Genomic DNA, 27,795 nt, shown 5'->3' on the forward strand with positions numbered 1-27,795 from the left:
CAAATTACATGGCTTTTAGATGTCAATACTCACTTATAAGTAACTATTTCACTTTTTCTCCAGCAAAATCCATAAAGAAAAAAGGGTCCAATTACTTAAGAAACACTTAAATAGAGTGCTGATCCACATGATCTGTATGCAAATTAATGGGTGTAGTGATCAACAAAGCTTTTATATATATATATATATATATAATACGTCTAATACCCCCAACTAGGTCAGTTATCATATAAAATCACTTTGCAGGGAGGAATCTTGAAGGTCTCTAAGAGAGATAGCAAAGCCCAAAAAATCTGTGCTTCCTGTTGCCTCCATAACCAAAGTTTGAGGACTTTTGAGTACTCATTGGAAGAGAACAGTATGTTTCCTTCACAACGAGGCGATGAGATGGTCATCGAATTTTCTAGTTGTCCCCACCATCAACAACAGAAAATGTCAGAGGATCTCATTCTGGACGACTATGCTCATACTTCTCTGGATTTCCTCGATTTTTCTCATAAAAAATTACAAGGTCGTACCGACAAGCCGAAGAAACTACTTTACGAGTCGTCTGATGATAAGATTAATTACCATTATCGAAATTCTGAAAACGACTACAAGAAGAAGAACGAGAGGCTGGTTCACAGGGAGATTGAGAGGCAAAGAAGGCAAGAAATGGCTACCCTCCATGCCTCTCTTAGATCTCTTCTCCCACTTGAGTTCATCAAGGTAAAGTACCTAAATTCCTATTTCTTTTTCTTCTATGTGTATACGAACTCTGTAACTCTTGCTAAATTTTCCTCCAATCGGATTTTTGAGATCTGAGCCAAAATCCTCTTTCTCAAACGACAACCCACCCCCTTCTCTCTCTTTGTTTAACCTTGGCTTCGGCTTTAATTTGTTCTAATTAACCCGAATTTTCAGTCTTGGAGATAATTACAGTACTGAGCGAAAACTTTCTGGCAGTGTCTCTTTTTTAAGAAAAAGATTACATATTGTAGTGTCTCTTTTACTAAAATTAACTTTAGGGTTTTTGTTGTGGTGGGGCTTTTAGGGAAAGCGTTCGATATCAGACCACATGAATGAGGCGAAGAACTACATAAAGCACCTGCAGAAGAAAATCAAAGAACTGAGCGCCAAGAGAGATGAACTGAAGAGACTATCGAAGAATTCTTCAAATCCAGAAACACTCGAGTGCGAAGAGTACACGTGTAGCGGTTTTTTCAGTATTCACGAGATTAATACTAATGGTGGTGTGGGAATAGAAGTTTCTAGTTCCTTCGGAGAGGAAAGGCTTTCCCTTTCAAAAGTGCTTAAACTGGTGCTTGACGAAGGACTTGGAGTTGTTAATTGTGTTTCCACCGAAGTCAATGGCAGATTACTTCACAGTGTTCAGTGTGAGGTATGGGATTATATTTCTCTTTTTCATCATGTTTTGATCTTTGCTAGCTGTAATATATTCTTCTTTCTTCAATTATTTTACTTGATTCGCAGGTTAACAGTTCCGACCGCGTAGACTTACCCGCGCTGAGGAGGAAAATTGTCAATCTAGTCCCATCATTTAAATGTCGTGATTAATTATGCTTACATTAAAATTAACTTGGGTATTGACAAGAAACGCATGACCATTTTTCTTTTCTAACAGGTTAATTAGTTAGTACTTTTTATGTTTGGATGAGTTTGCTTTAATGTTTCACGTCACCTTGTCTTTGTTTCAGATCCTTCCTTTTCTGAACAATATGAAGGAAATAAGAGGAAAGCATTTCATTTACTAAAAGCCTTACCCTCTCTGCACTTTTTCTTGGACAGATATTGGCGATTGAATTTATGTCTTTGCTGTTGATACTTAAATTAATCTGTGCATTTATGTGTGCTTTTATAACATCATATATCGTTGTATATAGTTACATATAAAACTACGTGTTGTTAACTAACTGTAATATCATACGCATGGATATAAATTTTGCAGATTTTGTGGATGTCTTTAGATGATTTTCTTCACACTTAATTATATGTTTGAATCAGTTCATGAAATATATGTTATTGTTAAAGCTTCTCTGTTATAAAGTTCGACAAATTGGAATCTGAATGTCGGTTAAAATTTTGCATAAAAAAGGTACTTCGTGTGCGTGTGCGCGTGTGTGTGGCATGATAAAGCCACATCAAACTCATGTGTTCGATTATGATATCTACACTTTTTTTTTTAAATACTTTTTTTGTTAGTTCTGACTCTGCACACAATCTTATGTGAGTATTAAGTATTTCTCTCAAGTTGGAGCTCAGCTTACCAGTAATTGTTGAACCTATTTTTTTCCAAGCTTAATTATGATGATTCCTGAAAACTTTGAATAACCAATGTGAAAGAAAAGTTTCATATCGCTTGCGGTTCAAAATGATGAGGACATTGTTTTCTGTGAGGAATTAATTAAACTATCATTAAAAAAAATCCTCCTATGCGTTTCCATCAATTAATTATTTGAAAATATGAGCACCATGAGGGGAAGGAAGCAGCCAAAATGTTCTTTCTAGTACAACAAGAATTCTACTAGTTCTGCATGCATGCTCATCTAAGCCTATAATGTACAACACTGATCATGCAGTTTTAGAGATATACAACTGATTGTCTCCTGAAGATTTAAGGAAATCATTGAAAAGAATGATGGTATACTGTGTGTGTGGATGCTGACTGGCAATGATTGAGTTGCCCACATATGGTATTCTGTGACCTGTGTAATCTGATATGGTGCATGTGCTGTTTGATACTTTGTGCATTATTATTCTCTGGTTCGTCAACAAGTGGCCTTCACATGCATATGTTGTATTGTTAATTAGCTGTCAGTTTTAGTATCCCCTTCCTGTACATACCTGCTCATGTTATATTAGAGATTCTCCATTATTCTCAAACAGCTAGCCTCTGGTGGCTACTTAATTATAGCTTGCTTTCTCAAAGTATGTACTTGTGAGAAAATTAGTGGGAAGATACTCCTTTTGATGCTAATTATGGAGGATAGTTAGTTAATTTCACGGTTCTTAAGGAAATGCGACATTTCAATTTTATCCTAGATGCTTCTTTTCATGATATACTCTTCCTAGGTACTCTTACATCTTACCAATCTATATTGAGTTGGAGTGCATGTAGCTATATCTGTTTAATCTAGCTCCTCCTTCAATTTATTCCTTTGAAATGAGAGAGATTTTTCAAATGTCATTGCACATGCATGTGTGTTAAGCCAATTAACTTACAATCAAATTCATGTAATGTAATCAAGTTTTCAGTTATCTATGGTGGTTAACTGGACCTTGAATTTGACGTGCGAAATATGAATTTTGCCGCCACGTAAAAAGAGTTTAAAAGAATACTACATTATTTTTTCCCTCAGACTAAAATGTAGTAGATCTCACGTGTTACGTTAGCAACGTTCAAAACGTAAGGTTACTATTGTGGGATATATTTTGATAGACTCTTAGGCCTTCTACAGGTTGAGAGAAGGAGAGAACAAATATTGAAACCCGAGAGGTCCTTACTCAACCAAACATGATTTCGACGTTATTTTAGTTTTTTTTTTTTGGGTAATAGACGTTATTTAATTAAAGATAGTAAAACGAACCTGAACCTTTTTTTTTTTGGCCTGAAATACTCAATGCCATTACTAATTGCCAGTAAAACAGATTTAAAAAAAAAAAATCTGTCCAAGAAAGAAGACGCAAGCAAACCAGCAAATCTGCCAAACAGAAAACAAAAGAAGCCAAGATATCAGTTAAAACCCCAACATATTAACCAATACCCTCCCTATCCCGCGCAAGCGCAACAATGAGCCTCAATCAACATGCCTGCTAGAGAAGGAGACAGTTATACGAACTCGAGTAATATGCGAAAGAATTATCAATCATTTTTAGTTGGCTGGTGATGTGATTAAAGCCTAAAATATAGTTAATGAGCTAGTACTTGAGATGACACTGATTAATTAAATCGACATGCATTTTGTGTCAAGGATTCAAATTTATATTCTTAATGAAAAAATATTAAAGATTCAGGCGCGTCACAGTCAAAGGGTAGCCAGCTAGCCAACCAATTAAAACAGATGTTAAAAAGCTTTGGCTCATTCAAAGTAGCAGCAGTATGACACTGAATTCTACCTGAGTCCATCAAAGTTGGGCCGGGCTTTGATGGGCCGAGCCAACTTGTATGTCTGTAAACAATGGATGCCACGTGGCATTATAAGGAAAGCCTGTATTCAAACTCAGGCTTGGAAACTAGCGACTTCCCGTTTGATTGCCAGAGTATAATGAATTAGAAAAAATAAAAATAAAAATAAATTAAATTATCTAGTCTCTCATGTCAATAATAAAAAAAAAATCAATTCCACGCATTTTAAATATGAAAGTCACTTTATCCACCACAAATTTTAAAAATCATATCTCACAATTTTATGAATTAAATTACTCATTTTTTTTATGAATATAATTGACTTATATCTATTTTCTATATCTTAATTATTGTATTTTTATCTTTATTTTTTTAATATATTTCATTATATTCTTCTTCACAAGTAAATGGGACCAAAGAATTGAAAGAATCTTTAAATTTGGGACAATTAATTGATATCAATATCAATAATAAATCTATAAACAATTTAAAATTTAAGTGGGCAATGTGTGTTTACATAAAGGTTAAGACTTAAGATAGATAAGCCGCACTATTCATAATTTGTCAAGCATCACAATCATGAATTACCTACATTGTTTTGCTTTATATCAAATTATTGATTATTCGTAGCAAATTAAATTATGAATATCGTGCTTTATTTTTTAAAATGGTAGTATCACATCCACAGAAATGTTTCAAATTTAAAAAATTTAAAAACATTTCTATCTTCAGTAAATGCACATCACGTGGCTTGGTGAGTGTTCATGGCTTTTATATATGCAACTGTATGGAAGAGTTTAGATTGATATCACGGCTACCACCTCGGGGGATTGCACATTAATTGGGAGTAAAATCTCGTCTCAATTTTGAACCAAGTGCAACCAACTTCAGCACCCCTTGTGACATGTCACATTCACATATCAAAGTGTATAAATTTTTTTTCGTATTTACTCCCTCCATCTCTATTTATTAGATAGAGATATAATATAGTTTTTTTGTCATATCTATATTAACTCTTGATCACAAATTTGTCCCTCTATTTTAAAATATTGATGAAAGAAATGCATTATTAAATTATGTATAAGTAAAAAAAAAAAAAAGCAACCGAGGACCTCAGTAATAAATTAATATCAAAAGATGATTAATTGACTTCAAAATTACAATGCAATTCCTTGATCCTTGACCAAGATTAATTTGTTGCTCAAAAGACCAAACTACCCTCAAATATAAAAACAAAATAAAAAAAAGAAACCCTCATTTTTGCCAATGCTGGTTGCCAAACAACCACCAAACCCCTGCCGATGATGAGGTCACAAGAACCCTTGCTGCTAGCAGGGTTGTTGGAGCTCTAGCGCCAATGACATTTTTATTCAAGAAATTATTGATTTAGGTGGTCAAGAGAGGGTTTAATCCTATGACCCTTGGTCACTTAAAAAGCTTGGTGGCCACCAAGCCCTTTAATTATATATAATAAAAAAATAAGTAATAAACTAAGTTTCTAACTACTTTCATGTTATAACATAATGATTTATTGTTAATTTCTAAATGAAATTTATTATTTTACAAATGTTACTTGTTAATTTGACATGAACAATTTCAAATTAAGAGTTTTAAAACTTCATATATTTTATTTGTTAAAATTTTGAATGTATTATTGTTAATCACAAATAGGTTGTTGTCAAAACCTAAACGGATACTTATTAATAAAGGACTAACACATACAATTAAGCTTATCCTATCAATTTTTTAACTTGTTAAAACCATAATAGATTATTGTTAATTTTGAATGAATTATTGTAAAAACCTAAATGTACACTTGTTGATGAAGGACTAACAAATAAAATTAAGCCTATCTTATCCATTTTTCTAGCTAGTTAGTGCTCGAATGGACTGTTATTAATTTAAAATGAATTATTATCAAAATCTAAATAGATACTTATAATTGATGATTAAAAGCACAGGTCTAATAGGCTGTTGCTTTTCTAGCTTATTACATCTCGAATAGACTGTTGTTAATTTAAAATAAGTTATTGTTAAAATCTAAATGGATACTTATTGACGAAAGACTAATACATACAATTATGCTCATCCTATATGTTTTTCTAGCTTGTTAAAACCTGAATGGACTATTGTTAATTTAGAATAAGTTATTGTTAAAACCCGAATCGATACTTGTTGATAAAAGACTATCATATACAATTGTTCTCATCCAATCTACTTTACTATCATGTACAATTATTCTCATTGAATGGACTATAATTAATTTAAAATGAGTTATTATTAAAATTTGAATGGATACTTGATGTTGATAATTAAAAACACATGTCTAATGGAACAAGTGTATAAACAACAAACCATTTTAAATTAATAACAGTCCATTTTGACTTTAACAAGCTAAAAAAGCATATAAGATGAATATAGTTTTATGTGTTAGTCTTTCATCAATAAGCACCAATTCAGGTTTTAACAACAACTTATTATAATTTAACAACAGGATTTAACAAGCTAGAAAAGCAATAGCCTATAGACTTGTGCTTTTAATCATCAGCTACGAATAACTATTTGAATTTTGACAAAAATTCATTCTAAATTATAACAGTCCATTCAAGTATTAACAAGCTAGAAAAACAGATAAGATAGGCTTAATTGTGTTTATTAGCATCAACAAGTATACGTTTAGGTTTTCATAATAATTTCTTCAAAAATTAATAACAATCTATTCTAGTTTTAATAAGTTAGAAAAACTGACAAGATAAGCTTAATTGTATGTGTTAGTTTTTCATTATCAAGTATTTGTTTGAATTTTAACAATAATTAATTCGTGATTAACAACAATATATTTGGACTTTTAATAAGCAAAATGTATAAAGTTTTAAAACTCTTAATTTATAATTGTTTATGTCAAATTAATAAATAACATTAAAAAATAATAAGTTATGTTCATAAATTAACACAACATCATTACGTTGTAACATGAAAGTAGTTAGAAACTTAATTTATTACTTATATTTTTATTTTGTTATATATAATTAAAGGACTTGGTGGTTTAGTGGGCCATAAGCTTTTTTAAGTGGTCATAGGTTATGGAATTAAACCCCTCTAGCCATCTAAATTAATTATTTCTTGAATAAAAATGTGGCCAGCGTCGGAACTTTAGTGATTAGGCCACCAGTGACCTCGCCACAAGAAGTGGTATCAGTCAAGGATTAACATATTGTATGACGATTTTAAAGTTAATTGATTTTTGAATGATTTAATTTACTATTAAAATCCTTAATTGTTATTTTACTTTATATATATTCAACAACGTTGAAGCCGGAGATTAATTAAAAAGTTTTGATGAGAGTTAACAAGTTTTAAAATATTATAAATTAATTAAAAAGTTAGAGAATTAATAAAATTTAAAATTTTACATAGTTATAATAAATATGTTAAAAATAATTTATAAATAAGAGTAGGGTGGGAATGTATCAATATTAAATTATACAAAAGACTAAAATTCCATATATTTCTTTGCACTTATAATCAGGGAGAATCTATACTTTGTTTGCCTTAGAGTAAAGAGAGACTGCGCATGCATGCAGGGCAGTTGCTGGCATCCCTGTGAAAGGGACGTAAAAAAAATTTATGAGGAAAAAATTATCTCAGCAAATCCCAGTAAATGTGAAAATTTGCAAAACAAGAGCTTCCCAACGCAACAATCAGACACTCCACAGTCAAGACTAAAGTTGGTGACAAAAATTGATTTTTTTTCCCCAAATGGTTCCGTACAAGAATTTCACGGAGCGTTTTTTCGAGACCTGAAGGGAAATGGAGATGGTGATGAAGATAAATAGTCGATCGGCAGTTGCGGTGGCTCCATCTCTCCACACAGCATTCTCACAACCTCTTCCATTGAGGGTCGACGAGATGGCGATTTCATCAAGCAGAGCAGAGCCACTTTAATGCAGAACTGAGCCTCCTCTTTCTCCGTCGGCTTCGCGCACACACTCTGATCTGCCAGTTCTGTAAGCTTCCCGTTTCGCGCGCAATGGCGTGCCCAATACAATAGATTCGCTCTCTGAAGCTCTGACAATGGCGAACCACTCACCACCTCAATTGGCCGTCTTCCTGAAACTATCACCAGTAATAGGACCCCGAAACTGTACACATCGCATTTCTCTGTCATTTCTCCGCCGTGGCTGTACTCCGGAGCTACGTAACAAACTGTTCCTTTCAAACTTGGAGTACTACTGATTCCACCACTCTTGGGATTGTGAATCTCTCCGCTTAAACAATCATGGCTGTTCCTGTTAATTCCATCGAACCACCAATCGATACTCTTGCCTCTTCTTCTTTTATTCTTTCTCTCTCTATCAAATGCTTCTTCGTCACTGTAGAATCCCTTTTTCTTGTTCTTCTTTTCTAGCTTCTCACGGTACTCCTCTCTCCACCATTCGAATTGCTTCTTGCTTTTTTTCTTCTCATCGTCTTCCTTCCTCCACCAATCCTTCATTGATCTGCTCTTTAACCTTTCAACGTTCTTTTTACTCCTGTCGCAATTTACCTGGGCCGGGAAGTCCGCTTCCGGCGAAGTTTCTGATATGGATATTGCTTGCTCCTCAGAAGCAGTATTTACGCTCTCTGTTTCCTCCACCACTGAACCAGAATAATCGATTCCACCGAAATTCTCAAAATCGTATGGGACTCCGATTTCAACCGAGCGAGCCCGAAATCCGCAATTTTTGCTGAGAAAGAAGCGTCCAATAGAATATTACTCGGCTTGATATCTCCGTGAATCACAGGTGGGTCGCAAGAGTGAAGGTAATGGATTCCTTTTGCGATATCAATAATAATGGCGAAACGTTTCTTCCAATTCATCAGTTCAAGGCTCTTCCGTCGCAACAGAGCATCCTGAAGATTTCCATTGGGCATTAGATCATACACCAACAAGAACCTCCGGCGATTTCTATCGGAGGCGGAGCCTATAGCGACGACGACGTGTTGGGAACCGAGCCTGGAAGCGAAGAAAAGCTCGTTGTGAAACTCGCGCTCGCCTTGAAGCGAGAGGCAGAGTCCATGAGCTTGACGGCGATGGGCTTTCGGGTCGGAAGCATGACGCCGGAGAAGACAGGTCCGAACCCTCCGTTGCCTATGCGGGTTGAGAAGGAGGAGGTGGCAAGGCGGAGGAAGGAATAGGAGAAGCGATGAGGAGGCCTTGACTCGGAATCGGAGGAAGGGGTTGTGCGTTTTCTTGTGCGTCTGCGAAAACAGAGGAACGCGAGAAAGAAGAGGGAGCAAGGCGGATATGGATCGACTGCAACCACCGTAGAGGGCGGCGATGTGGAGAGGTGCCGCCGGGATGGCATGGTGGCGGGAGCTATGGGAATTGAGGTTCAGAACAGTTCATAATTTGGGGGATTAACTCTGAAAATGATGGGACAGTCCTGAATATATGTGCGAGAAGGAGCTGATGAATCGCGCTGCAAAAGTGATCTTCAAATTTTGAATTTATCTTAAAAGCCTAAAAGATTTTAATTTTGTTGCGGATGGACAACTTTTTTAAGATATATAATTTGATGACGATAAAGAACATAATAATATTCTATTCTAACATTAGAAAACTCTAGTTATAATATTCTTATAATATGATAATTTAAATTATATATAATTTTGACCTTTTAAAATATTCCCTTTGCTTCATTATAATTATCTTTTTTTAACAAAATAATTTTTAATGCTATTTTTTCCATTTTATCTTTAAAGTAATTTACTATTTTTATTGTAAATTATAATCTAATATTTTTAGAGAGATGAAATCAATAACAAATTTGGTAAAATATTCCATTTTATATATTTATTATATTTTAAATATGTGTAGGATAATCCTTAAAAGATAAATAAAATAAATCAGAAAGAGTATAATGATGAAGTTTTGTAAAAAAATTTGTAACCTTTGAAAATCTCGACGACTTTGTAAGACAAATAAATTTAAAGTATTTTTATTCATTCATGCATGTACCACTTGAACAATAATAAATTAAAATTTTAAAATCTTTTATCATAAACCTTACGAGATTGAGTTCGTTGGATATGTAATTTTTCCTTTGCTCCTTCCATTCCACAAATTGCTAGTGATTTTTGGGCATTCTATTCTTGATCATCTTCTAAAAACTACGAAATTAATTTCAGATTACGAATTTTGCACAGAAATCGCTTATGTATTGAAGTATGAACGTTAGTGGTTTGTTTACCGTTTTCTTTCAGATTCAATGATTGAGGAATAAAAAACATGCAGGATGACAATAAAATCTAAATCTTTGCTTAAGTTCGCAACATCTGCTCAACATACATTTCTACACATAAAGGCTTTTCGGTAGTTTTCTTTTTTGGCAAAAGGCGAAGAACAAGTTTTAGTCATCACATTATAAAGACAAAATTTACACGCAACTTAGGATCACATGTGGCTAGAAGAATCAATGATGTGATTTTTAAAATATAAAATTTGGCATGAGATTGTTTTTTTCCTTAAATTTGAATATTGTTGCAACTCTTTCTTTCGAATCTTTTGAAACGCAACAAGTTATGAAATTAAAAAGAAAGATAAAAATGAAAGAGAGATATTCTAATTGGAAACCCATTTACGAAAAATACAGAACAACAGCGACAGACCTAGATTGAGGTAAGGAATGGGCAAATATCCTCGCTCACTAAAATTTACAAACATACATGGTAGCTTTTGAAATTTGCGCCTACTATCCTTATAAATTTCAACCGCTAAATCCAAAATAAAATATATTTGAGTTCCCAAAAAATTAAAACCTTTGATATCTTATTCAAGTCTAATACATTTTAAGATCTTAATATGTTAAATTTATATTTATATTATTATTTTTAATATAAATTATTATTTTAATTTTAATTATTTTATATTCTATGCCCGAATCAAAATCTTGCGCGTGCCACTGCAGAGGAGGTGCGAATTGCATTTGGTGCCCATCACAAGTGTGCTCATTAGGCTATTTCAGTCTAAATTGATCCCTACTGTTCATTTTAATTAATTTTAAAATATTTTTAACATTATATTTATTAATATAAAAAAATTAAAATTTTAATAAATATATTTATTATCAATTTGGCCAATACATATTTAATCTAACAGTTTAATTTAATATTAAAAAAATTTATAATTTTACATTCTGACTACCCAAATAGACTCTAAACAATTTAAATATAATTTATATGACCTAATTTAATATTAAAAAATTTATTTAAATATAATATTAAAAATATTTAAAAATTAATTTAAATAAATAATAAAGATCAATTTAAATTAAAATGGAGGGTTAGGATTGTTTTTGACCCTCATGTTCATCACAATAAGGAGCACCGGCTGCGGATAAAAATACAGCAACAAGGCATGAATGAAAGAGAGAAAAGCATGATTGGTGAAAACATGAAAAATATGGAAAAGCATTGGGAAATGAAAGGGAGTTGAAATTTTGGAATAATGATGAGGCAATGAAGAGAAAGAAAGAAAGAAGATGGTGGAAAATTAGGTAAGTTGGGTTTGGAGGCTTCTATAGTTCTTTTGACTTTTAATTCTTCTTTTTTGACTATACCCACTGGCGGATCACCAAAATGGCACCCATTTGCTGCTCTCTTTTTCGGTTCCTTTTTGACCTTAATCCTCCGTTCATTTCATTTTTTTTTATTTTATTCTAGCTGCATTTATATTATATAAATATTTGTCTTCAACAAAATTTAAAATTTTAAAAATAATGTGTTTGATAATTAAAACTCAGCCCTGGATAAAAATCATTTCAATCTTCTTTATCTCTCTTATTTATTATTTTTAAACTATCTCTATTTATCTCCTATGAGTAGTTTTTACTTTTCAATATGAATTATTAAAATGAGGGGTATTTTAAAAAATCAACACATTTTTTAGAATTAATTAATTAATTAATTTAATTACTTTTTTTTTATATATGTGAATTAGTTATCTAACTCTTAATTTGGATCGGGAAGGAGTGTGACATATAAAAACAAAGTCCATCGCCATTATTTGCCATGTGTCGCTTTTTAATCGGCTGCTATATTGACGAGATGTGGTCTGTAAATTTGAACATCCTTGCATATACACCTTGTTTACTTTAATGTTGAGATCCATTTTTATAAATGAAAGCTAATTCACTATTAGAAAAAAAAAAATAGTGACAAATAATAAGTAAAATCAATCACTACGTTTAGATTCAGTGACGAATCATTTATCATTAATTTCTATCACAAATATGATGTCACTACTTTAGCAACCAAAATTAGTAATAGAAAATATCTATCACTAGTTAATATACTTTTATCTTTAATTTATTTTATAATTAAAATTTTTTTGTGGTTTTCTTCACTGTCATGTCACCTCCCATACCACCTTACAAGTACACATCACTTGCCCTGCCACATCAACATAACTTGAACCTTCTTGCCACATCATTGCCATATCAACAATTCACTTTGATTCTCTTTAAATGTTATGTTACCTCACCTTAAACCTAAGATCTTGCCAATTAAACCATGATTACTTTTCATTCTTAATATGCAAATTTAATATATATTACTTAACTGTACATATATATTTAACTTAAATGCATTTTATATATATTTACTATGTTATTATTTAAATATGTTGATAATATGTATTATCATATACAGACACATTAACACATATAAATATATAATTCAATATTTATTATTAGTTAATACATATATTATTTAATATCAATTAATATACGTTATGAAAATAAATTTTGTGTTTATTGTTTTATATTATCTATGTTATAATTAAAATATTTTAATTAACAAAAATATAATTGTCAAGAAATTTCATGTTACGCTGTCGAGTGTTGACTGTTGACGGGTTATCTTAAACTTTTAGTGGCTTTTTCTAATTCAAGTCAAATTACGCCCAAAAAAACCAAAGACACGACTTGCACATGTTCGACCATCCAACTTTTTATGCAGTTCTTTTAAAAAAAAAAAAAAGGCGAAACTGGATATTGCAATTTAACTCTACGCGAACTCTTCTTTTTGGTACCTAACAAACTGTTGTGAGAAAAAAAAATTAACATCTGCGATGAAGTTAATTAAATTTCTGATTACTATTAATAACTAACCTTCTAAGGCTTTGAAATTTCAAATTTGAAGACACTTCTCCCAATATATATTTCACTTACTTTTTATTTCCAATACTGGATGCCTGAATTCTTTCAAGATCCCGTAATTATATCTATCTTAATAAATTATAAGACTTCAACTAGATAATTTTAAATATAATTGTTTAACTGACAGATCACAATTATATATTTTTATGCTTGAAAACTGAAGTTGAGGTGATTTTTTAGCCAAAAATTCAGGTGATTTTGACATATGTAAATCTTTTTTTTTTTTAATTTCCCCCCAAAGCACAAAATGTTCATATATGCAATAAAATGAGAATAAGTGGTATGATGAGTTAATTTCTTTTCGTGCTCCTGTTGTTTGGAATATTATATTAGATATATTTGGTGGAAAATTCCTTCTTTAATACTATCTTTATTCAAAAATTTAAGATATTTTTAATCGAATCTTACCTCCTAATAAAGTAGTTATCTATTTTCAAACCCTATTTTTTCATATTTATCCCTATTAAATACCTTACAATAAATATAAAGTCATTATCAATAGGGGTATTTTTGAAAAAAGTAATAATTATACCTTAAAAGACTAAAAATACCTTATATTTTTTAATATTTAACTTTTTTAAAAATACCCTATATTTTTAAATAGAAGGAGTATATTTTTTAGCAAATAAAAGATTGTAATGTTTTTAACAAGTGGAAAGTTAAAAATAGGGTTGTAAGAATTCATATTTGTAAAAATAAATTGGACATTTTGCAATTTAAGACATTTAACAATTAGAATTTCTACTTGTGAATTAAGAATTAAGAAATACTTGTAAATTGTGGATATTTTACGAACTTTTATTCTTGGACATTTTTTAACAAAACTTTCTCCATAAATAAAAGTTGAAAACTGAATCTCCAACTCCACAATTATATATATAAAAGTAGAGTTAAAAATTATGAGAGAATGCCACGTGCTCATTTTTAAGTTTGCTATAATTCTATGTTTTAGGATATCTTTCCTATGATTTTGTGCTTTGGAGTTAGGTTTAGGGTCTGATTCGGGCCAATTATTATTTTTTAATGTATATAAAATATGTTATTTAGGTTTGGAGTTAAGTGTGGGATGACTTATTAATTTTTAGATGTATATAAAAATCATTTTTTCCTATTTAAAAGTCAAATCTTATCATATTTGAATTCAAATTAATATCTATCTATTTAAAATTTTCATCCACTCTAAAGATATGTCGAAAATCTAGGTTCATATGATCAAATACATGTGCAAATATATTGAAATTCAAATTTAAAATAATATTTATCTATTTAAATATTTTAAAAAATGAATATGTGTTTGAATATTTACACCTATCCTCATAATTTTAGAGAATTATAAATATGATAAAGTATAGATATTAATTTATTTAATAATTTAGATCTCGTGAGGTTAAATTTCACATATTATAAATTTCATAATATAAATATTAATTTGTATAACAATAAAGTATTTAGAACTATCATTTGTTATTTATGGAGAACATTGAGATGTAAATTTTTGGATAATACTAATATGTTGAAAAGGCCCTCATGAAGTTTGTTAAAATTTAAATGCATTAAATATCTATGCTCACAAAAATAAATATTTAATATCTATCATCTTGATTTTGTAAAAATAACCCCTTAATTTTCCTTCCCAATTCAGCCTTATTCAATTATAAATTACTAAATTAATTTAATAGTGCATTTCACACATTCACGTCTGTCTCATTTATCTAATTGCATTTAGTTTATTCTCCTCTTGACTATTATTCATACTATCAATGGCTTCTACATCTAAGATGCATGTCAATTCGTATCGTTAGTACAACAAAAAAGAAGTGGTGTATTGTCGTTAGGGTGATTCATGTTTAGAGACTACTAGGTGAAAATATAAAACTAACCAACATCTAATCGGGCTTTAGATTATGCAACTCAACTTGCCATTCTTTGGCAAAATTTGACCTATAGGTTGACTCATATTACCAGCTCTAATTAAATTTGAGAAAATAATACAATCTAATGGAACAGATTTTAGAGATTACAAGCTTATACTTTTACTTGACATGTCAAGTTTGGATACAAGTGGAAACAAATTAATAAAAAATAAGCTAAATTATGATATAGTTGTTGCATTATATGATGAATTGATAAGATTAATTTAGAGCCTAACTTTCAAAAAGAAGAAGAAGAAGAAGAAGATTTATCATGATGCCATTGAACTTGATGAAGGAGATGTTTTTTTTTTTCATGTATGTATATGGTGGTGTTGGGAAGACATATGTTTGGAAGACACTTTTTGCTTTATTAAAATTTAGAGATAAAATAATTCTCAATATAGCATCAAGTAAGATAGCCTACTAGGAGAACATACAACTTATTCAAATTTTGTACTTCTCTTTCTATGATTGAAGACATTATACATAGCATGAAACATGGGAGTAACTTGGTTGAATTATTAGTTCACATATCATGGATCATATAAGATAAGGCTCTAATGGCACAATTTTAAAGAAAAAGTTGCTATATTTGGTGGAGACTTTAGATAAATTTGGCCTTCCTATTATTCTAGATGGGTGAAGAGAAGATATTATTTTTGTAACTATTTACTTTTTATTTTGGGACAATTGTCAACTTTTGACACCAACAATAGATATGAGACTTTTAAAAATAAATAATGGAATATCTATCAGCACTCTTTAGAATTTTGTTGATTGAATAACCTCAATTAGTAATGAAACTACTACTGAAACTAGTGAAGGATTTATAAATATTAAGATCCTGGCCAATTTGTTACAATATGGTTAAGATAATTATAAAATCTATTGTTAATTGAATTTTTTTAAATTTCCTTACCAATATATATAATTCTTTATATTTCAGAGATAAGGCTATATTAGCTCTTATGTAGGTTGTAACTGAAGAAGTAAACAAATATATGTTATTCTTGCTTCCTAAGAGAAAATTGTAAACATGAGCTTTGATTGTGTTATTAAACATGTTGGAGATATGAATTTACTTAATGACTTGTACTCTATATATTTTTTAAATCAAATTATAATGTCAAGCCTCATGAATTATGAAATAAGGCTTAAAGTAAGTACCTTAATTTTAATGCAAACCAAAACATTCATAAGTTTATGTGTTATGTAATGGTACACGTCTTGTAATTACACAAGCTAGAAAACATGTTATTAAAACCCAATAAATATTTGAATTAACTATAAAGATAAAAGTATGTATATCAAGTATTGCTATGCGTTTATCTGATTTAAGGTTATCATTTATTATGAAAAAGAAACAATTTCTCATTATGTTAGCCTTTGTAATGCCCATTCATAAGAGCTGAGATTTGATCCTGTGTTATGTTGATTTGTACATAACTCATCCTATTTTTCACTAAGGACAAATTATATGTTGTTATTTCTCATGTTCAAAGTATGGAGAGTTTAAAATATTAATTATTGATGAGGATAGTCACTATAGAGATATAACTTTTAATGTTGTTTATAAGGATGTCTTTGGTAATTTAATTTAAATAATTATGAAATTTTGTTAATTTACCTATCATCGCATCCATTTATACAATATGCATTTAGTTTTTATCATTTGATATATATATATATATATATATAACATTAATGATTATAATTATACAGCTCCACTGCGTATATAATAATATATATGGATAAAGTTTCTTTTATAACTTATTATTTTAAATCTACCTATAAAAATTGTAGTATAAAACTTGTGCGATGCACGGCTACTTCATTAGTTATAAATAATAGAAGGTTGTGATTTTATTTCTATCTTGAAAGTAAAAATGATGAGGATTATACACACATACACACAATTCTTAGTTGATATATATTGTCCAACTTACAATTATAATTTTATGAACTTTATGAACCATATTAAGATAAATATGAAAGATCAAAAGTTTCATTATATCATAATTTTATAATTGGACAAATTGTTCAAGATTCAAAATAATCAAGAAAACACTTTTTTAAATAATACATACAAAATATATTTTCATGATTTAGGGGAATGGTGATGATGAAAATTAAAATAAATTAATAATTTATTCATATTTTTATTTACCATTACACATACCTAGATAAAAAGAGGTAAATATAGGTACTCAATGCTCCGCAAGTACTTATTGGTCTTAAATCATGAAAATGACATGCGCAAGTGTGAGAGCAAACAAGAAGAAAAGAAAAAAAAAAAAATTGGGAAAGCAATGGACAACTAGTAGAAACAAGGGGCAGCGTCAAGAGTGGGGAAAAAAAATGAAGAGGACCAAGGCTATAATTTCCCTATTTGATCTAACATCTCTCTTAAATCTCACTATGTGTGTTTTGGGGGGTGGGGTGGTCTTGATTACAAAACACAACAATTTCTTTCATTTTTTAAATTTTATTTTCATCCATTCGATTATTGATTAATCATTAAGTTATAGATATTAGACTACAATATTTTTTAAATATAAATGTTGTCTAAAAACTGTTCATATTACCATAAAATTAATGCATATATTTACTTTTTCACGTTTTTACTTTTTACATAAATGTATTTATTCAGTAATATTTTCTAAAATTCAAATACACGAATTAGCCAATTTTTTTTGATAAAAATAATCTTTCAAGCAAGTAGTTAAAAAATTAAACTAAATAATAATTTAATATTAAATATATAATTTAAATTTATTTTTTTGAACACTTTTAATTTTAACATAAAATTTTAAATTATTTATTTAAATATCTACATGCTTAACTATTTACAATTTTTGCATTGGGAGAGAGTAAACAATTAGATTATAAGGATGAATTAATAATTTAAAATTTTCAACATAATTATAAATAAAAATTAAGTATTTTAAAATTTTTAATGAAATATGCCTGACAGGTTTAAAAATTGGATTAAAATGTAAATTTTAAAAATAGAAAATATATTTTTGTAATTTTAGTAAAATGGAAGGAAGGTTGCTACATGTTACTCTTTCAAATAAAAGTGGCATAATATATAATTTAATTAATTTTTTTATAAAATTGGTGTAGTTTAAGTCAAAAGTATGAAACTGTGACCAGGCGTTTATGATTCACTTTAGTCGAAAATCAAAATGTTAATCACAGTGGTGGACAGAGAAAAATTGATTCGCGTGGAAAAATTTGTACATCATATAAATATTGCTTTTAAAAAAATACGAAGTAAAAATATTAAATGAATATGACAATAAAATTTACTAAAATTATATACGAATTCTTACTATCCTTGAAAGGAAATTTCCAAGGGAGCATGAATAATAATGGTGTTTAACTTATGCCCATCTTAATTGGCTTTATTTCATCTTGGTGACATTGGGATGAGTCTCATCTTGACTCAAAAATAATTAAGACAAGATTTTGCAAGATGATATAAAAAAAAAATTCAGGACGGGACGGGACGTAAGATTGTCTTCGAGATGTCCCGTCTTGTTCCAAATATTATATATATGTTATTTTTTATTTTAAAAATATACATTAAATATATTAATTATAATATAATTTATTCTTATATTAGTTATACCAATTATAATTTTAATATGTGTAATTCTTATTTAAAACTAAAATTTTTTATATTGATAATTTTATTGATACATAGTAAGCATTATAGGATAATATCTTTTTTATAATATATTAATTTTATTAATATAATTTATTTTTATATTTATTTATTTCATAACTTTGTTTATATAATATTTCTTGCCTTATTTTTGAAAGAGTAATTAACTTAATATATCTTAACTAAAGAAAAAGAACAACGACGTGATGTCGTGCTTAGTTTTTTTGTTGTTATTACTCTTATAGCATAGAAATATATCACTTGTAATTGCCATCATAATGTTATACACTTATAGTTATGATTAATATAGTTCAATAAATGATTTTAAATTGTTGTGACTGATATACTCATATTGTTTTAATTTTAAACTTAATAGATTATGTGATTTAAAATTTTAATAAATGTTATTATTAAGATCTTTCTTCTACATTGTTAGATTTATTGGGACAGTGAGATGACCCAATTTCATCTCAATCTCATCTAAATTTTTAACAGGACAAAATGACTTTTGAGACAAGACGGGATACGAGATAAAAATTAAGTACTAATCTTTTTTCAGAATAAGAAATGGGACATGGGTGTCCTGACCCGTGAACACCCCTACTAAATAGGTGTTCACTTTTAGTGATAATCAATTGATGAGCACTCTAGACTGTCCAATTTTTTTTTTCTTTCCAGATTTATCAATTTTATTTTATATTTATTATATATTTATTAAAATATAAAATATAAAATTGTAATAATCTACTTTATTATCCATATGGATAATGTATAATTAATCTGAATGTCCAATTTCATATTATCTTTTTTTAGAAAATTATAAATTGACTATTTAAATTACTCTGGATCCAGTTTGCTAAGAGTAAATCTGGATAATTAATTTATAAAAATAATATTAAATTAAATTAATAAGATTAAATTTGTATTGTCCAAATTAATAATAAAATATATTTATTAATTTTTTTATATATTTTTTATAAAAAAGTAAAAAAAATAAATTTTATAAAATCTAAACCAGACACTCATCAAGTGATGACCATCAAAACTAAACTCCTAACTTTTTACTTTTTACTTTTTACTTTTTAGTACAAACAACGCTCTATGTATTGAGAGGAAAAACGCTGTGTGTAGTATGCAGGCGTCCCCTGCTTGATCAAATTCATTTAATCGGTGGCTTATTATTTTTATTTTTAAATCATATCCATGTAATAAAAGAAGACGAGCTTTTCAAATTCACGTGCAGAACGCGCGACATCTAGAAACCACACGTGGGGATTCTCCCTCGTAAAAAGCAAAACACGCGATTTTAGAGTTCATTTTATCTTAATAAAGTATAAGACAAACTAAACCAGCGGCATACTGGAGAGAGAATATTATAACTAGCGGGATTAGGCCAAGCTAAATGAATTAGTAATTGATAATATAATAAATTAAGATTTAAATCATCATCGTGAGATATACAGTATATAACCCTCTTTTAAATGAGATTATTTTCAATCATAGTATAAAAAATCTAGATCAACCCTCCTATGGAATTGTTAAATCAGTGTTTTGATTGCTAAATGACTAGTTTATAATTAGTTTAATACAGATCAATTATGATTTGGATCATTACTTCTTAAATTAATATTTTAATTGGTTTAATAATTGATTTGATTTCCAATACATTGCTTTGGATAAAAAGATCTACATATAAGTTTTTTCTTAAAAAAAAAATTGAGAGCGCTATAATGATGAAAGGCAAATTTTAAAGTAATTAATTAATGTTAGAGACATTTCGTAAAGACAATCCTCAGCACGAATCATTGAAAGCTTCTAAAAAGGATTGTAATTATGATAAGAGCAGAGATGTTTTTGTGCATGAATTGTATTAAAAAAAAAAAAAAAACGGAGAAGAAGATAGACTAAAATAACATTTGGGGGAATTGTGGGGAGCTTATGGGGGATGCAAGGGAGAGTGGAGAACAAGTTTTCAAAATTCAAAGCGTGGGAAAGCTGTCAATCATTTGTGTTCTTTTACTTTGGATTCCCCATCTCCCAACATCCACCTTTCGATCTGTATCTATGTATCTATTGTTATTATATTGTTAGGGAATGAGTCAAAAGAATATGAATAGTATACAATGTCCTTGATACCTATCCAATCCAGCCCGGCCTTCGCGACTCCAATTTTTCACTGAACCATCATCAAACAAAGCTTGTTTCCGAATGCAAACACGCAGTCAGTCAACCCAGGAAGCCTCGCCGCAGGAAACTTGTGATCAACCCACAGACACATTTACTGTTAATTCCTATGAATCCACCTAACATGTTTGACTCCACTTCAATAGTAGGTGCGTACGTTGTCCCCGTTTTCATATAAATCCGAGGTAATTTCTCCCAATTCCAAGGGTCAACCTCCAAACCTCATTATTAGATCTAGAATGTCAGGTTTCCTGCCACACTTGGAAACAACCGACAGCCGCTACCTGCTTCAAAGCAAATTATCACCTAGTTTTTTTCATTCATCTTGCCCTATCAATTTCACTGCATGTGTAAAAAAAGTATTCCCTTTCAATCTTTTTATAAAAAGCAACTCACGGGACTTTTCATATCTAAATATATATATATATATAATTTATATATATGAAAACAATTACTCAGTGTCTTATATTTTATTAAAAAAAAGAAAATCTATTATTTTATTAGGTTTTGCTTTTAATTCTTGTAATATTTTTTAATGTTTTCAGCTCCTATAGGATAAAAAATATTAAAAAAAACTAAAACTTATATGGATCTAAAAAATAAATGTCAACCAGTCTTTTTTAAAATTATAGGGATTAGGATTAAAAACACTCAAACGTTTAGAAATTAAAAGCAAAATCTGATAAAAACTATAAGGATAAAAAATTATGTTTTTCCCTAAAAAATTTCTTTTATCCTGGTTAAAAGAAATGATCATCCTCATTTATTAATACATACATGTCGATCAATCAATATGCATACTTTTTAGGAAAAAATAAATTTTAAATATATTGATTGATTTTAACTGTTTTACTTGAATCACAGCTTGCTGCTTCTTCTGCTTCTTTCTTCTTTCTTCTTCTTCTTCTTCCTTCTTCCTTCTCTGTTGTTCTAAAATGTAAGGGTCAAATTTTATTCCTTAAAACGTTAGTAGTACGCACAAGCAGGTCCAACAACAGAAGTTCCACCAACAGTAAACAGAAAAAGAAGACCTAATCATAGAATTGGGCTAGTTACATCTTCTTCTTCTTTTCTTCTTCTTCTTCTTCTTCTTCTTCAAATTTTATTCCTTTAAAAAGTTAGTAGTACGCACAAGCAGGTCCAACTAACAGAAGTTCCACCAACAGTAAACAGAAAAAGAATGACCTAATCATAGAATTGGGCTAGTTACATAAAGAAAGTAAAGCGAACATAAAAAGTGACGGCTTCAGCAACTCAAAATGGCCCAATCATTTGACGGAATTATAGGGATTAAAAACACTCAAAAGTTTATGAAATTAAAAGCAAAATCTGATAAAACTATAAGGATAAAAAATTATGTTTTTCCCTAAAAAATTTCTTTTTATCCTGGTTAAAAGAAATGATCATCCTCATTTATTAATAAATACATGTCGATCAATCAATATGCATACTTTTTAGGAAAAAAATAAATTTTAAATATATTGATTGATTTTAACTGTTTTACTTGAATCACAGCTTGCTGCTTCTTCTTCTTCTTCTTCTTCTTCTTCTTCTTCTTCTGTTGTTTTAAAATGTAAGGTCAAATTTTATTCCTTAAAAACGTAGTAGTTACGCACAAGCAGGGTCAACTAACAGAAGTTCCACCAACAGTAAACAGAAAAAGAATGACCTAATCATAGAATTGGGCTAGTTACATAAAGAAAGTAAAGCGAACATAAAAAGTGACAGGCTTCAGCAACTCAAAATGGCCCAATCATTTGACGGGAAGATATTGCTCCAACTTCTTCGAAGGAGACGAGCAAGCATTTTAAGCAGAATCTGCATGGCTGATGAAGAACCCTCTCCAAGGATGTGAACAAGGGTACCTAAAAGGTACTGATAAGAAAACAAAAGGTCCTCAAGAAGGTTTAAAAGCCGGAAAAAAGCAAATATCCATCAATTTTCTAAAGACAATTTATATCCTAAAATCAGAAAGCACCAGTTGTAATTAAACCGAAGCCCATTATTGGAACAGAGCAGCAAGATAAAAAGTCATAGGAGTAGCCTGAAATACCCATTTCATGGTGTTCTACACCATCCTGTCTCATATCCCCTCCATGCTAGCTTTTTTGGCCAAAAAGCTCGGAAACCCAAGTCTAGCTCCCCTATCCGAACCCTTAGAGAGATGAACAACAGAATCCTGATGAGTTGAACCAAATACCACCTTCTCCTTTGCGTTTCTTCGGAGGATAGAACAAACCAGGCTTGCATGAACCATATTCCCATGAAGAGTCAACAGACCCAGAAGAACAAAGCTTCAGTAAGTAAAGAAACTTCCAACCATGATTAGGTGAAAAGTAAAAAAGGTAATAACTCTCAAAGCATCCCGAGACTCAGAACCAGCACCATAATGATGCTGTATATGTTTGATCTTCTTTGCCGCCCTAAAAGTCGTATCAGTCTCAGGGATAGCAGCTAAAAACTTGCGCTTAGACAGGGTAGAATGAGAAGTAGCAATTGAAGATAACAGAGGCTTTGCCGAAGCAGTGGAATAATGGGCTTGCATATCATGAGAAGTGGAAAAAGGCTTAAGCAATATTCATTTAACTCCACTGTTGAGACACAACAACAAGTAAAGCCCAATTATATAAATAGGCCCAATCAATGAATATAGCAGGTCCAATATAATAACAGATTTTGAGTTCTATATTTATTCTTTACATATATGTCAGTCATTTATGTATCCTAGGGTTTGTTTTCTAGCTATTTAAGGTTGTAAATGCTTTGGTCACTGTAGCTGACATCAATACAATTTTCTATTCCTAGAACGATTATCTTGATATCAGAGTTGAAAGGATAATCACCACGTCTTCTTTCGAGACAACTGTTATTCCCTCTATTAATTCTTCCTCTAACATGTTAAGCTTCTTGGCTGTAACTAATCTTAGCAAGAATCCTGGTGCTCCTACTTCTCTCCCATCGGCATGTACTATCAAGTTGGATAGAACAAATTTTATCCTTTGGCAAACTCATGTTCTCCCTGTCATACGAAGGCTTTAACCTGGAAGGCTTTCTTAATGGCACAAAACTATGTCCCAGTCAGTTTATTATTGAAAATGGTGCCACCAAGCTCAACCCAGATTTTGAGGACTGGATTGTAGCAGACCGGCTTGTTTTTGGTTGGATTTTAAATACAACAACCTTGGATATGTCATCTATAAAGTCTCCAACTACTAATCTCATTTGAAACCATAATCCAAATTAATCAGGGTCTAATCTAAATTAAATTGCCTAGTTTATAATTGTAAAAATGAGATCATAAGTTTTCACAGATTAAAACAAATCAAAATCACTATTAAACTTTAAATTAGAGTATAACAAGTTTTGAAAGCATTGAACACCTTAGAGGAGTGAAATAAAATTGAAAACAATTGAAAAATATTAAAGTCTGTAAAACAAAGCAGTGCATCATGACATGTTTGTAATATCTGCCTTGACATTATTAGAACAACACTCTAATACACAGTTGTGATAATTAGAATTAATTAAAATCTGTAAATAAAGTCATCACAATCCAATGGTTTTAAAATAGATAGTTTAAAATATTGAGATCCCAAGAAAACTTTTCTTATAAAGATGTTTGAGTTTAAACCATAGTTTAAAACGAATCAAATAAGATAGTGAAAGCAAGAAAGTTAATAATTATTAAACAAACATTAAAAGAGGCATTTCTGATTGCCCAACAACTGTTCTATTCGCCATGGCGCTTTTGCCATTCGTCGAGGTGGATGGCACAGAGAACCTAATGTTCTCGCTGTGCAATGCGCCTGGTGCCCATGACTTGCATAAGGACATGTTGCTATTATTATGACAGCAAAATAGCTGTTATGGTAGCACTTTGAATCTAACTTTTAAAGCAGGTATTTGACATCTTAACATCTAATTTGAGTGATTCAAGTGTCCACATGTAGCTCTTCAAGCTCTCTAATTATTAGCATTGATCTCACACCCAAATATTCAACCATTTAAAAGTTGAATACCAAAACACAAAAGGGTCTGTTTTCAACCCATATTATACACAAGAGTGTCCAAAACTTACAACCTAGTGCTGATAGTTTTAGAACTACTTGGACTAACTCAAATGAACCACACACAACTTGATAAACCAATTATATCACAACAACAACCATATATACACAATTTGGCTACCAAAACCTCGATTTCATAGCAATGTCAAGGGTAGTAATATAATCTCAAATAACACTCTTTGGCCAACCACATGTGCAAACCATTACAAAACCATTACTTATACTAGTATCTCGACCACTAACAATCATTTAATTACAGATACATCAATTGTAAGCCAAGATACTCACATTACATAAATTCTCATAGAGTGACCCAAAATATGCATGAAATCCTAAGTTGGCATAGAATTCATAACATTCATTACAATATTAAAATAGAAATGGAAAGAGCTATACAGACAAAGCTCTCAACCCTCGGTAGTCCCTTCCTTCCCTTTGCCCCTACCGAAGCCCTACCTGTCAAATATAACTACGAGGTAAGATAAATATCTCAATAACAAAATAATTCATAACTATTAATTAACATGCACAACTATAAGCAAGTAAAGCTCGTATATCTATAAACACCCATTTAGTGCATTCAACATAATCTTTTTCATAATCATAGGTCATTTCCACTCTAGCATAATCCTTCTAACATTTGAGCCTTCACATCACCCTAACTAAAATCAAAGACTCTGATGAACTAAGTGCTCATGCACAATGGCCCCAACTCACCTTCAGTAGTAGAATTTCCCAGTCAAAGTGTTTTAGCCCACTTTCAAACTATGTTTTTCCCTCTCATGCAAGATTTAAGGTGTCATTACTCCAACACCACATCACACTGATGCTAAGGAGCATAAGTCTCCAAAACCATATCCCACATTAGTACTAGTGAGATGATCTCCAACGCCATACTTTACCAGGTACTAAGGAGATACATGCCATATGAACTTCACTACCTCCTTCTTACGGGGGAACTTTCACCCCCTGTCAAATAATCATGCTCACACTTTTTAGATTATCACATACGGATCAAAACCACAAATTACTTATATAGAAACTTTCACAAATTCATTATTTTAAAAATCATTTCAAATGCAAAAAATCCTCCTTTCGTAATATGCAATACTTTCAAAACACTTATGAAAATTACATATTTACTCATAAACATTAAACATTTAATCAAATAGAGTAAATTATTCTGTTATCTCAACCTTTTTACCACAAAAAGGGTTACCGTAGTCTACCATTTGATCCACACAATCTACATGTGCAACAACATTCAAGCAATACTTAATCAACATGATTAAGCGATAATTGTCAATTATCATTCTAATTAAACCCCCAAATTCCTAAATTTGAGTGCCTATGATACTGAAGATTTCATTTTATCAAAATTAATTTTCCCAACACACTCCATTAATCTTATTTAACACCCAAACACATTAATATCACTAATCATTTACTCATATTATTCCAAAACTCTCAATTTTCACTTAGGGGGTTCGTCTAAAACCCCAATAAAAAAAATTTCAAATCACTATAAAAATTATAAACTAGGTTTAGAAACTTAATTTAGCTTTCTAACATCTTAACTAAACCATGGGTTTGATCTAAACCTAAGCAAACTGAAATCAAATCTCACCATTGCCTTAAAGTCACATAAATTTGCATAAAAGGAAGAGGAGATGTGTAGGAAGCTTATCATATTTTAAGCTCTAAATGTTCCAAGATGACATTAGGGATTAACCCTAATAGCTCTCAATGTCTCCTCTATCATCTCTTCATTCCAACTTAATACTCTGTGCTAGATCTAGACATATTGAGCTTTAACATTTACTTTATCTGTGATTGGGTCCTCGATTAACAATTGGTTGTACGATACATTCCTTCCTCTGATCAAATTGCAGACTTGTTCACCAAAGCCTTGACTCACTCATGCTTTAGACTACTTGAGACAAACTCGGTTTAATTTAAGAAATTGCCTCTCATTTAAGGGGGAGTGTTGAGAAAAACAAAGTAAAGCCAATGATATAATAGGCCCAATTAATAAATATAGTTAGGTCTAACATAATAATAGATTCTGAGTTGTATTCTTTATTCTTTATTCTTTACATTACATGTCAGTCATCTATGTATCCTAGGTTTGTTTTCTAGCTATTAAAGGCTATAAATGCTTTGGTCACTGTAATTAACATCAATACAATTTCTATTTCTAGAATTTCATCTTCCACATGAGCAATAATGGAGGGCCATTAAAAAATAAAGCTTAAAGAACCGACAGACAAAGCCCAAATATCACATCTAAATTGATTTGAGTTAACCACCTTCAAGCATCAAATGAAGAGTGACCAAAATGCAAACACTGAGAATAGAGGCTCCCAATATTTTCTAAAACCAGAAACTTCAAGAGGTTCACCAGAAGATTAGTCTTCTAAGAAACAATATGCTGTTGCTCGATCTAGTATGAAGTCCACTCTATCATCCCCCTTCAAATGAGAGGGAGGAATCACTAGTCCAAGTTTGTCCCAAAGCAAGAGAGAGCGAGTACAGTGAAGAGGCTTATCAAGCAATTAGCAAGTTGATAAGATAATAGGACATAATGAATAGCAATGGGACTAGCAAGAACATGATCTCAAATAAAGTGAGCTCT

The 27,795-nt window shown here is 30.5% G+C and overlaps 1 protein-coding gene and 1 pseudogene across 1 annotated transcript; one reads left to right on the plus strand and one right to left on the minus strand.

Annotated features, from left to right (window-relative positions):
• Positions 1 to 240: 240 nt before the first annotated feature.
• On the plus strand, positions 241 to 1,756 carry LOC129293717 (transcription factor bHLH36-like). The gene is made up of 3 exons (XM_054931803.1): positions 241 to 708; positions 1,034 to 1,381; positions 1,474 to 1,756. Exons 1-3 carry the CDS (start codon positions 361 to 363, stop codon positions 1,555 to 1,557), a joined length of 780 nt encoding a protein of 259 aa, XP_054787778.1. The 5' UTR covers positions 241 to 360; the 3' UTR covers positions 1,558 to 1,756.
• A 5,838-nt stretch (positions 1,757 to 7,594) lies between these two features.
• On the minus strand, positions 7,595 to 9,589 carry LOC129293457 (receptor-like serine/threonine-protein kinase At2g45590; annotated as a pseudogene).
• Between the last annotated feature and the right edge of the window lie 18,206 nt (positions 9,590 to 27,795).

This window comes from Prosopis cineraria, unplaced genomic scaffold, assembly GCF_029017545.1.
Source record: "Prosopis cineraria cultivar Desert tree isolate PC_DT_omini unplaced genomic scaffold, ASM2901754v1 PC14, whole genome shotgun sequence".
Lineage (NCBI taxonomy): Eukaryota > Viridiplantae > Streptophyta > Magnoliopsida > Fabales > Fabaceae > Prosopis > Prosopis cineraria.

Excerpts from the sequence above, each read along its gene's own strand:
- LOC129293717 (XM_054931803.1), top strand. The coding sequence starts at position 361 with ATGTTTCCTTCACAACGAGGCGATGAGATGGTCATCGAATTTTCTAGT. Across the intron at positions 709-1,033 it reads TCCCACTTGAGTTCATCAAG|GGAAAGCGTTCGATATCAGA; the intron begins GTAAAGTACCTA and ends TGGGGCTTTTAG. Across the intron at positions 1,382-1,473 it reads TTCACAGTGTTCAGTGTGAG|GTTAACAGTTCCGACCGCGT; the intron begins GTATGGGATTAT and ends CTTGATTCGCAG.